At 42.8% G+C, this 10,589-nt stretch overlaps 1 protein-coding gene across 5 annotated transcripts in view; it reads left to right on the plus strand.

Annotated features, from left to right (window-relative positions):
- HAAO (3-hydroxyanthranilate 3,4-dioxygenase) overlaps positions 1–10,589 on the plus strand; it is a 106,140-nt gene that overhangs the window by 47,910 nt on the left and 47,641 nt on the right. For all 5 annotated transcript variants that reach the window (XM_019516376.1, XM_019516377.1, XM_019516374.1 and 2 more), the window contains 2 exons: positions 6,098–6,181; positions 6,836–6,942. In XM_019516376.1, coding sequence (XP_019371921.1) covers positions 6,098–6,181; positions 6,836–6,942 — 191 coding nt within the window. The remainder of the gene's footprint in view (positions 1–6,097; positions 6,182–6,835; positions 6,943–10,589) is intronic.

Below are 10,589 nucleotides of genomic sequence, written 5' to 3' on the forward strand. Positions count from 1 at the left end.
TGGGGGGGTTGACCTCCAGATATCCAGGGATCAAAAAAAAACCACAGCAAAAGCAGAGTGGTGCACGTGGGGGCAGTGCGCACCACTCAAAACTGGAGTCTGGCTGGCTGGAGCCACACTGTAGCTGCCAGCCAGGTTCTGCACAGCAGGATCACGGCTGCTGCAGCCCCAGGAGGCTGCCAGGACCCCAGATAGGGCTGCTGGGCCCAGCACTGGGCTGGCCCCAGCCTCCCCTACCCCACCCAGGATAACTTGCCACCCGCCAGAGGGCACATGATAGAGGCTTTCCCTGGGGACAACTAGCGGTGGCACCAGGTGCACCACTGCTAGTTGTCCTCAGGGAACCAAATGTCCACACATGTGTGAACACAGCCTAATTGGTTAATTTTCCTCAATCAATTCATTAACACTGAATCCTGAATCTTCCTTGCCTGTTTCATTCCTGTACCCTGCATGTCTGTGTATATACTGGGTACTAGCCTTTACATCCATCCCAAGGTGACAGGAGGATACCAGCCCCTCTCAGGCAGAGGGGTATGGGAGGCAAGTACATAACAACATGGGGCTAAGCAGTACTGAATGAAACAATGGACTCCAAGCTAAAATTCTGTTCCCCCTTCCATGGGAAATGCCACCTATTTCATGCAAAAAGATAGTCAAACCATTTACTCCAAGAGGAGGTGTGCTGTTTGAAATAGCACATTGCAAACTCAGCAGTGACTCAGCATCATCAGTACTAGTATACTTTGTCATTTTCTATTTTGGTAACTGATGTTATTGCTGGTCTTTGAGCTGCGGTGGATGAGGAGGTGCTTCATGTGTACTTCTGGAAAGGGAACTGGATCAATGCTAAACCGTCACCATTTTAAGAGTTTTACTGCAGCTATTCAGCACTGCAGTATTAAACTATGTGAGGCTGTCCAATTCACAGCCTGTGGGCCACATATGGCTCATCAGGGGTTAATTTACAGTGCCCCAGATTCCCACTCAGCTGCTCCTTTGGCTGTAGCAGCAGTCAGGGTCTCAGTCTTCCTCTCCCTCCTTTGGCTTCTACTTCCTGCCCCTGCCCCAGGAGGGCAGTGCAACGCAGCCTAAAGGGCTGGTATTACCTGCAGGCAAGGAGCTTGCATAGCATGGTGCAGCTGGGAAGCCTGAAGTTGGGAAGCTGAGGGTTGGGGGCTGAGGCACCTGCATGGCATGGTACAGCAGAGGTGGGGGTCCCTGCATCGTGTGGTGTGGTGTGGTGTAGTGGGGCAGGGGTCATGGCCTTCACTGATGTGGCCTATGGGCTACACAGCCCCTGGCTGTTTAAAAGTTGGATAGCCCTAGGCCAGTGGTTTTCAACCTTTTTTCATTTGCAGACCCCCTTGGAAATCTTGAATGGAGCTCCATAGCCGTTTGAATTGTACGTGTGGTTATTCATATACTTTTGATTGATCATAGTTATCATTCACAGACCCCTTAGACATAGTCTGCAGATCCCCAATAGGTCTGCAGACCACAGGTTGAAAACCACTGCCCTAAACTATATGATTAAATTAGGGGAGTGACTTCTGATTAGATAACAACTCTTAGATGTGGGTAACAGATAAGAATTCATAAGAAATCAAGAGAGGTTTTACAATATTAGGGTGAGAGTGGTGACATGTAGATAAGAGCTAAAACAAAGAAAAATAAAAAACAGTTGGGAGGAGGAGGGAGAGAGAGAGAGAGATAAAAGAAAAAGGAAATGTACCAGATTTAGGAAAACAATAACAACTAAATTTAATAGTGGCACAAATACTAGAAGACCTTTACATAGCCCTTTCCTCCCTTCCTTTCACTTCTAACCACTCCCCTCTACCCCACCAAACCTGCAAATGCAGCTTTGTGTTCCTTCTTTTCTACTCTTGTCTGTATATTGCCTGTCTAGACTAGAGAGTCTCCGAGCAAGGCTCTCATTGATGCATAATTTGTAAAATATATAAAATAAAGACTATAGAGATGAGAACTATAGATACAAGAAATCTGTCTGACAGTCATGTTACTGAGAATGGACACCAAGTTATCTCCTGAAACAAGAAACCGAAACCCTTCCAGTCCCAGGGTAGGTATTAAACAGACTCTTTCTCTGTGAGCTCTTTGGAGCCATTCCCTTTCTCCAAGACACATAAAGTGAAACCAGGCTACTTGTCCTGTTACAAGACTTCTTTTCTGGCAGTGTAAGTATGAGCTGATTTTACCCAATAACTGGGAAAATTGTATTAGGATTTAGACAGTAATGGCTCAGCAAAGAACAATAAAGTTCTCTATTTACTCTTAAATATTGCTAAGGCTATTGAAATGGAATGGGTATTGACAGTAACTCACTGAGCTATTAAATAGATGACAGTTGCCTTGACAGAAGTTCAGAATATATAATTAGCACAGTAGTGAATTGAATAATTACTGGCACTTGTGCCTCACAATATCATCAAATGATTAATAGGTGAATGAAAAGCTCAAATGCAATAATCTACCATATTGTTTTCCTGAAAACAGTTCTAAGAATAAAAACCTATTTACAGTCATATTGGATTACATATAAACTTTATTAATTTACCAGTAAATTTATCAATAAATTCACCGTGGCCCAAAGTGGGACTTCTGGTTCCATTTTTGCCCTGTCGACTGGCATGCCAGTTAATGAAGTGCCAGATAACACGGCTTTTACTGTACTTTGAAAAGCATCATTTTAATACAGGCAAATAAATACTTCTCCTAAGTATAGATAGCCACCCCCCCCCACAACTCCCACTGCATCCTCCCTTTCTCCACATTTGTTAAATGGGTCTACTAACACATCACTGGGTGCATTTACACGTGCAACTAGCATGTAGCAATAAACTCCAGTGCCAGTCACAATGGAGTTTATTGCTCCTGGGCTCAGTGTTTACAAGTGTTCTCAGAACCATAGCATGTTGAGCCAGGGCGGAGCAGCCCCATCTGGCAGGGGTCTGCAGGTTCAGCTTGCCAACACAGGGCTGCTTTGCCCTGGCTCAGTGTGCTGCAGAGGGGCTGGCTGGGGCATGAGGGTGCTGCAACACAGGGCTAGCCAGCAGGCAGTCCCCACACTATAGCACCCTCATGACCCAGCCAACCAGGTCACCGCCTACATGTGTATTTCAGTGCATGTAACTACTCCTCTGTAGGATAGTATTTGTCCCAAACAGTAATTCCTACAGCAGAGTTAATTAATTTACTGTGCCCTAATATGGGTGCCATGGACAGGACAAAGTGGTGTTCCCTTCTCAATCATGGAGTCCAATATCATGACAAGAAATCATTACTCAAATTATAACAGAAATGTGACTAAAGGAAACAGCCTGTCAGTACAGTAACTCTTAATGCCATGTACACCTGTGACCATTGTGGCAGGACTTGCAAGTCTAACATAGGTCTCGATAGCCACAAGAGAGACTTCACTACCTGTTAATCAAGTAGATGTAATATCCACTGTCACTCACTGATGAATGGATGCCATACAGTACCTACATGTGTAGACAGTGACACTTTACTGTGGAGCTAATTAGTCAGCTGTACAGTAAAGCGCACGTGTAGGCGCGCCCAGTAATTTCTAAGTTAAGGTTGCTCAAGAGTCCTTTACAGCCATGCTCCTGCACCATTGAACTCAATGTGAGCAGCCTCACAGTCTTTCACAGCCTTTTATTACAAGAAAGATGTTTAGTTACAATGACATATGGTCACAAGGTGATGAAATTCTCCCTTGTGCTGAGGGACAGCTCAAGACTCATATGTCACTTAAATCCCACTTTCATCTTCAAAATAGGGCTAAAGTGATGCATAGTCACTGGGTTTGCTTACTGCCCAGGGGTGAGGAAATACATTATTACAAAAGAGTGAGCAGATTGTTAATTTGGGAATCTGAAAAGAATTCTACAACTGGGGCACAGAGCGTGCTTTATTTTTAATTGAAGCATTAGAAACAGTGGATGAAATTCTACCTGAGTAATTCCCTGGGAAGGGCCATTGGTAGACCTAATCCTTCTCTTTGCCTTATTTATATTTTTATGTTAATGACCACCATCATTTCTAATAAAATGTGATCACCAGAGTGCAATTTCAATTGCCAGCATTGCCAGTCAGGACACGAACGGCGTGGCCTTTGTAGTTGTCAATGTCAGAGTAATAAATTCTTAGATAAAATTACTCTTTTTGAAGGGATACACATAGCCCAGTTCTCCACTTGAGTCACCTTATGGTGTACAATGAGCAGTCAGCCTTGTCAGAGGTGCTGTATAATGAACATGCTGCTCAGGCATTTTAACCAATCAATCAGTGACACCAGAGCAAAGAAAGCTGATAAGAAAGGAGGATGGGAAAATGAAGTATAAGGAGGTTAAAAAATGGATTGAGGTAGTAGTGAGTTTGACAAGGGTTATAATTTATCTATCTTGATGCCCCTGATGTGAAGTTATCAACAGGGGCTTTTTTCAGTAACACCATTCTAAAGCAGAATCTTTTTACTGCTCTATTTTCTTTTGAAGTCTACAAAGCTGAGATTCATAAAAGTACCTTTCGAAACCTTAGAGCTGTGTACCAACTAGAAATGTGTGAACTGATTTGGAACTTACCCATATCAAATCAAATGAGAATTTTTTCCAGATTCAGAAAAGGTTTGGTTCGGTGTTTCTTCCATGTTCTTTCATGGCTTCACTTTTTTTTTGCTAGGATTGGTAGCAAAAAGAAAAGAAAATTAAAAATCTATCTAGGTGCCAACCAAACCTCATATTAATTTAGTTAGAATTAATTATACCATCAAGTACATCCATTACATCCGTCCATGGACAAAATTAACCACCTGTTTTGATGACAATAAATGGAAATCATATGAAAGCTGCTATTGCAGAGGGAAATGACTGTTGCTTAGGCCTATGTATGGATGCAGTGGGAGAAATATAGTTATCCTGCTTTATACAGAATGATGGAAACTGTGCCTCATAATCCTATTTGTGAAAGAAAACTCTGTTTACTGTGAGTGCCCTGAACAGATCAGGTTGCCACTACCCTGGTGTCACAAAGAGAAAACTGGGTCCAATGGCTCTATTCTTACATGAATCTAAGGGCCCAGCCCCTTGAAGTCCCACACACAGTGGGAAGAGCTGTGACAGTTGTAGAGCCACAGTCGTGGTGACTAAAATTGAGCAGACCCATGTCCAGATAAGGGCTTACTTCCATTTCAGAAAGATCAGTAAAACATCTCTGAAAAGGTAGGCATGGATACCTGAAGGTCAGGTGAAAGTCTGGAATGGCTGAAGGAAATTTTAAATATGAAAGGGACTTTTAACTGAAAAAATGGTAAATCAGAGAAATGAAACACAAACAATAGAGCTAGTGAAACTATTGAATATCATTAGGTGTGTCTACATGTTCATTAATGCGCTGTAATTACAGTGTATTAAGTTTAGTACATGTAATCACAGCTACTAACTTAATGCTTCATAATCCATGCTACTGCACATTAGCACCGCATGCTTTTGAAGTGACGCTAATGCACAATAGACTAATTCTACAGCGCATTCGCATGGTTTTTTTGTGCTGCACTAATGCATAATATAATTAGTCTATTGCACCATTAGCATCTCATGTAGATGCTCCCACTGACTCCGAAAGTGACATACACTCAAAACCAAACAAATTAGGTCTCTTCTCTCCTGTGATGCAGGTTCTGTTTGATGGCATCCAGAATGTCTGTTGAGAGTAGAAAAAAGGACAAAATATGGTTCCAGTTCTGCAGAAGTTTATCCCAAACATGGACTTCAACATGGAGTCCCATCAATTTCAAATGGTAACCCATTACACAATTGGGAACTATTGGCCAGATTTTCAAAGACATTTAAGTGCCTAGTGATTTAATATTTTCAGAATTGCCCAAACAGATACGGTGTCTATCCTCTGTTGGTTTCAATGAAAATATAGCCTTATGCCCAGGCCATATCATAGATAATCACAGAGGAAATTTACTTATATATTTTATAAACAGAATTTGCCAGGAATATGCAGGCTATGTCAAGCGTATTGAAATACATGTCCTAAAGTCACTTTTCCTGTGCTATAGTTGTTTTATCAAGTGGAAGGAGACATGTGTCTGAAGATAATAGAAAATGGAAACCATAAAGATATCTTTATCAGAGAAGGGGAGGTAAATATATGTTTGTTGTTATGTGTGTGCATGTGCACGTGTGTGTGTGTTTAAGCTATGATTATAACAAGTCTTTTAAGTGAACCTTCAGCTCTGCTACAAAATAAAATAAAGTGATGATTTTAATGCGGAACTCAGTATAGTAAATACTATTACGGAAGCTCTTATACTAAGCACCTCATGCTAATCACTTGTCTGGAGAGAACTCTATTCCTCATGATCCAGATGCTTGCTCTTTTGGAGGAATGCCCATGGAGGATTAGTCCAGGAATCTTCTCGTGCTAGCAACAAGCTTTCCCTTAATTTCTCTTACCATTGCTCAGAAATTAAGTAATTTTTTAAATTTCAAATATGCTGACTCTTCACTTTTGATTTTATCTAACTGTGATGTTGAAGCTGACAGGTGACTAACTCCCTACGCATGGAGGTAGTGCTGCTGAATCAAAGGTTGTCATTAACAAAGCACCACACTGAGAAAGCTTGCAACATTATCTGTTCTATTGCTGATATCGATGTGGGCTTACTTGCCAAGGAACATCATAATATCATTGAGGATTAGAGTAAAAGTAGAAGGGAACAAAGAAACATGAAAAAGAAAATTAGATCTAAATGACAATGTAGTGGCTAATCTCCCCGATTTCTTTGTCTGGACAGATGTTTCTCCTACCTGCCAGGATACCGCATTCTCCTCAAAGATACACAAACACTGTTGGACTCGTGATTGAGAGAAAAAGGTTAAAGACAGAAACAGATGGACTCAGGTGAAACATTATTTTCTTTGTAGGGCAGTTGTCTAATCTATTAGTCATAGTATGAGAACCAGTTCCCATTTCAGCACTATTCTCCATTCTACTGTATACTGATAAACCACCATATTAGTGCTGGCAAGTCTGTGTTTGGATCCTATGTGAATTCAGACTGAGGACATAAAACATGTGTACTATCAAGTGAATTTCCTTTATTCCAGAGTGGGGAAGGTAGATACAACATAAACCCTTTAACTGGTATAAGTCTTTTCACTCCATGGTAAAGTTGTATGGGTAAATTACACAAGCATACCAGATATGTGTCATTTCCTCTAGTCAATTTCAGACCTTCCACCTATCCCACAACAAGTCTGATCAATGCAACCAGCTCTTGCCATTTAGTGGTCAGGGATTATAGTAGGACTTAGTATGGGCAGCTAGCTTGAGGAAAATGGTCATGTGTCCACACCTTACTAGGCACATCTACATGTTCATATTAAGGCAAAGCAATAAACTCTGTTGCATAGTGCAAAGGAGTTTACTGCTCCCAGGTGCCGCGTTTACATGTGCGCCCAGGACTGTAGCATGTTGAGGTGGATCGGAGCAGCCCTGGCTGCCAGGTGTCCTGGGGTTCAGTCTGCTAGCCAGGGGCTGCTCTGACCCAGATCAATGCACTGAAGAGGGGTTGGCACAAGGGTGCTCCAGTGTGGGGCTAACCAGCGGGCAGCCGCAACACTGAAGCACCCTCATTCCCCAGCCAGCTGGGTCAGTGTCTACACACGCACTGCTGCTCATCAAAAAACTCCACAGCAGGATAGTACTTGTATTTTCAAGTACCAACCTACTGCAGAGTTTGTAAGTTTCTTGCAGCCTAATAGGGCTGCATGTGCAGATGCCCAAGAAGGGCTCAAAATGAGTCGAAACAGCGTCGAAATGAAACTGCCAGAGGAATTTTGCACAGCCCTACTATTCATGTAATTTATAGAAGTCTTTAAAAAGTGCAATAACATCTAGAGTTACAAGTTTTTTATTGACTACATTCAGGAAGACATTAAATTGAACAGCTGTGTTCTTTCTACTTGCATATCAAAGCAAAACTAAGCTCCCTATAGTGGATATGCAAAGCCAGAGGAATAAGTATGAGCAAATGGAAAGTTTAAAGTAAGGAATGAAAGTGCTGTGAATAGCACCATTCAGAAAGTCACCTCAGTGGATCCCAAGTTAACTCAGTTCCAATTCACTTGACATATTGTTCAGTTGTGGTACTGTGCCTTTCTTTCTCAACAGATCTGTTAGCCATGAGCATTCATATAAAGAAGTATTCCTGAAATTATTTCCAAAATAATAAAGATACTTTTTGTTGGAAACATAGCTGACTAATGGTTTATAAAAACATCATGCTTTGGAAAAGTTAATTTTCAAACAAGTGATATTTTATAACGTTACCAAGGAAATCTTTCTGCTTCATACATGTAGTCAGAACATTACCATGGAAATCATATAAAAGCTGCTATTGCAGAGGGAAGTGACTGTTGGTTAGGCCTATGAATGGATGAAATGGGAGAAATATAGTTATCCTGCTTTATATAGAAGGATGGAAACTATGCCTCTTAATCCTATTTGCAAAAGAAAATTATGTTCACTGTGAGTGCCCTGAAGAGCTACTACCCTGGTGTCACAAAGAGAGAACTGGGTCCTTGGAACATTACCAAGGAAATCTTCTGCTTTATACATGTGGTCTGTAGATATAATAGTATAAAAATTAAAAAGGTGGTTTCTAAGAACTCCACATGGAGTTGTATATTCATTGCCTGATATCTTCTAATCTATAGAAAAATGTAAGAAAAATTAAAACATTCTGGTTTCTAACTGAGCAAATAAGTTGTATTACCAAAGTATACTCTCCAAGGCCATATAGAGTAGGGTCATTGAAAGCTTTGGTTGCTGATTTGATTCGGTGGAGATGTGGCCCAATTTAGTGGCTGAATCTCCGAATCTGAATTGAATCAGGAGACTCTTTAATCTCTCTCAATTGATTGAGAGAGATTCAGAAAGATTTGATGACTCAGACACAGACGTAGCTTTAAATCTTTTTTCTACATACCTTGAGGTTCCAGGCGTGGCTCATGAATGATGACCATCCCACAGGAGCGTGGGTGGGTCCCCAGCATGCTTGGCAGCAGACCCGGAAATGGACCAGAAGCACTTCCAGTCCACTTCCGGGTCCACTGAGGAGCATGCGGGGGGCTCCCCGGCACCTCTCTGGCTCTGTGACTGGTGCCTCCTGGGCCTGGGGGGGCACCCAGGGTCCTCCCATGGCCGATCACTGAGGTGGGGGGGTCGCGGGGAAGCCCCCCATCTGCTCTGCAGTGGACTGGAAGTACTTCCAGTCCACTTCTGTGTTTACCACCAAGCACGTGGGCCCCCCCTCCATGCTCCTCTGGGACGGTCCATCCGCCCCACCATCACAGCATTCATGAGCCACAACTGGTACCTTGAGGTGTGTAGAAAAAACATTTCAAGCTGTGTCTATGGCTGAATCTCTGATTCTCTGAATCAGCATCAAATCTTCAGATTCGGATTTGGCCAAACCAAACTGGGACAATGATCTAAATCAACTAATGGAATCACTATCCCCGATTTGGGTCGAATCTGAATCTGAATTGAATATGGCCCATTTTGCACACCCCTAATATACAGATGTTCAAAAAGTCAGCAGACGAATCAATCCAAGTTACATGGTTTTCTCTAGTTTCAATCGGGGGTGAATAGTATACACATTCACCCTTGCAGGCAGGGGCACTCAGGCAGCCTGAGCTGGTGGAAGCCTACAGGTGAGTGGAACTCCTGCATTCTTTCCAATGTACCTTGCAGGCTCCCCAGGCTGCCAGAGAATACCAAACACAGCTGAGCACTCATGCCAACCCTGACTGCCTGCTGGGTATAAACAAGCATGAACCCCTTGCCACCTCACTGTGGATCCACCCTGGCATCCTGCCCAGAGGCTTCCAAAACAGGCCAAGAGTGAGTGCCCTCCCTTGTCGTGCCTTTGTGTCCCAGCCATGGTGTCCCACCACCCATGCCCAAGCCTGCAGACCCAGGAGCTGCAGTACATCCTGCAAGTCTTACTGGAGGCTGCAGGTCATCATGCACAGCCATCTGGACATGATCTGGTAGCTGGTCACCATGGGACACTTCTTCTTGCCCCTGAGCCACCAGTCAGCTATCCCATGGGGGGCCATCTATTGCACTCTGTGCCTGGGAAGTGTTCCAGATTAAGCCATTGACTTCATTATGGCTGAAGAGGATGAGGCCACCCAGAACACCATGGATGCCCAGGAGCTCTGGCACCACCTCCAGACTGTTGACTGCCAGTTCTGGGCCCACATCATCAGTACCTACTTATATATAGTACAAACTACACATGACCTTAGTCCAAATCCAAAAGGCTCATGATTTACCATATAGTTCATTGGGCTGGGCCTCATCACAGTCAACAGCATTTCAAGCCATGGTGACTGAAACTCAATTGCTGAAGCTGGGGACTGCTCATTAGGGCTGTGCAAAATTTCACCGGCAGTTTTGTTTCAATGCTGTTTCAACTCATGTCAAGCTCAAAACAGTGAAATAAAAATGAAACAGAGAGTTTTGAAATGAAACAA

Source organism: Gavialis gangeticus, unplaced genomic scaffold, assembly GCF_001723915.1.
Source record: "Gavialis gangeticus isolate Ggan-Ray unplaced genomic scaffold, GavGan_comp1, whole genome shotgun sequence".
Classification (NCBI taxonomy): Eukaryota; Metazoa; Chordata; order Crocodylia; family Gavialidae; genus Gavialis; species Gavialis gangeticus.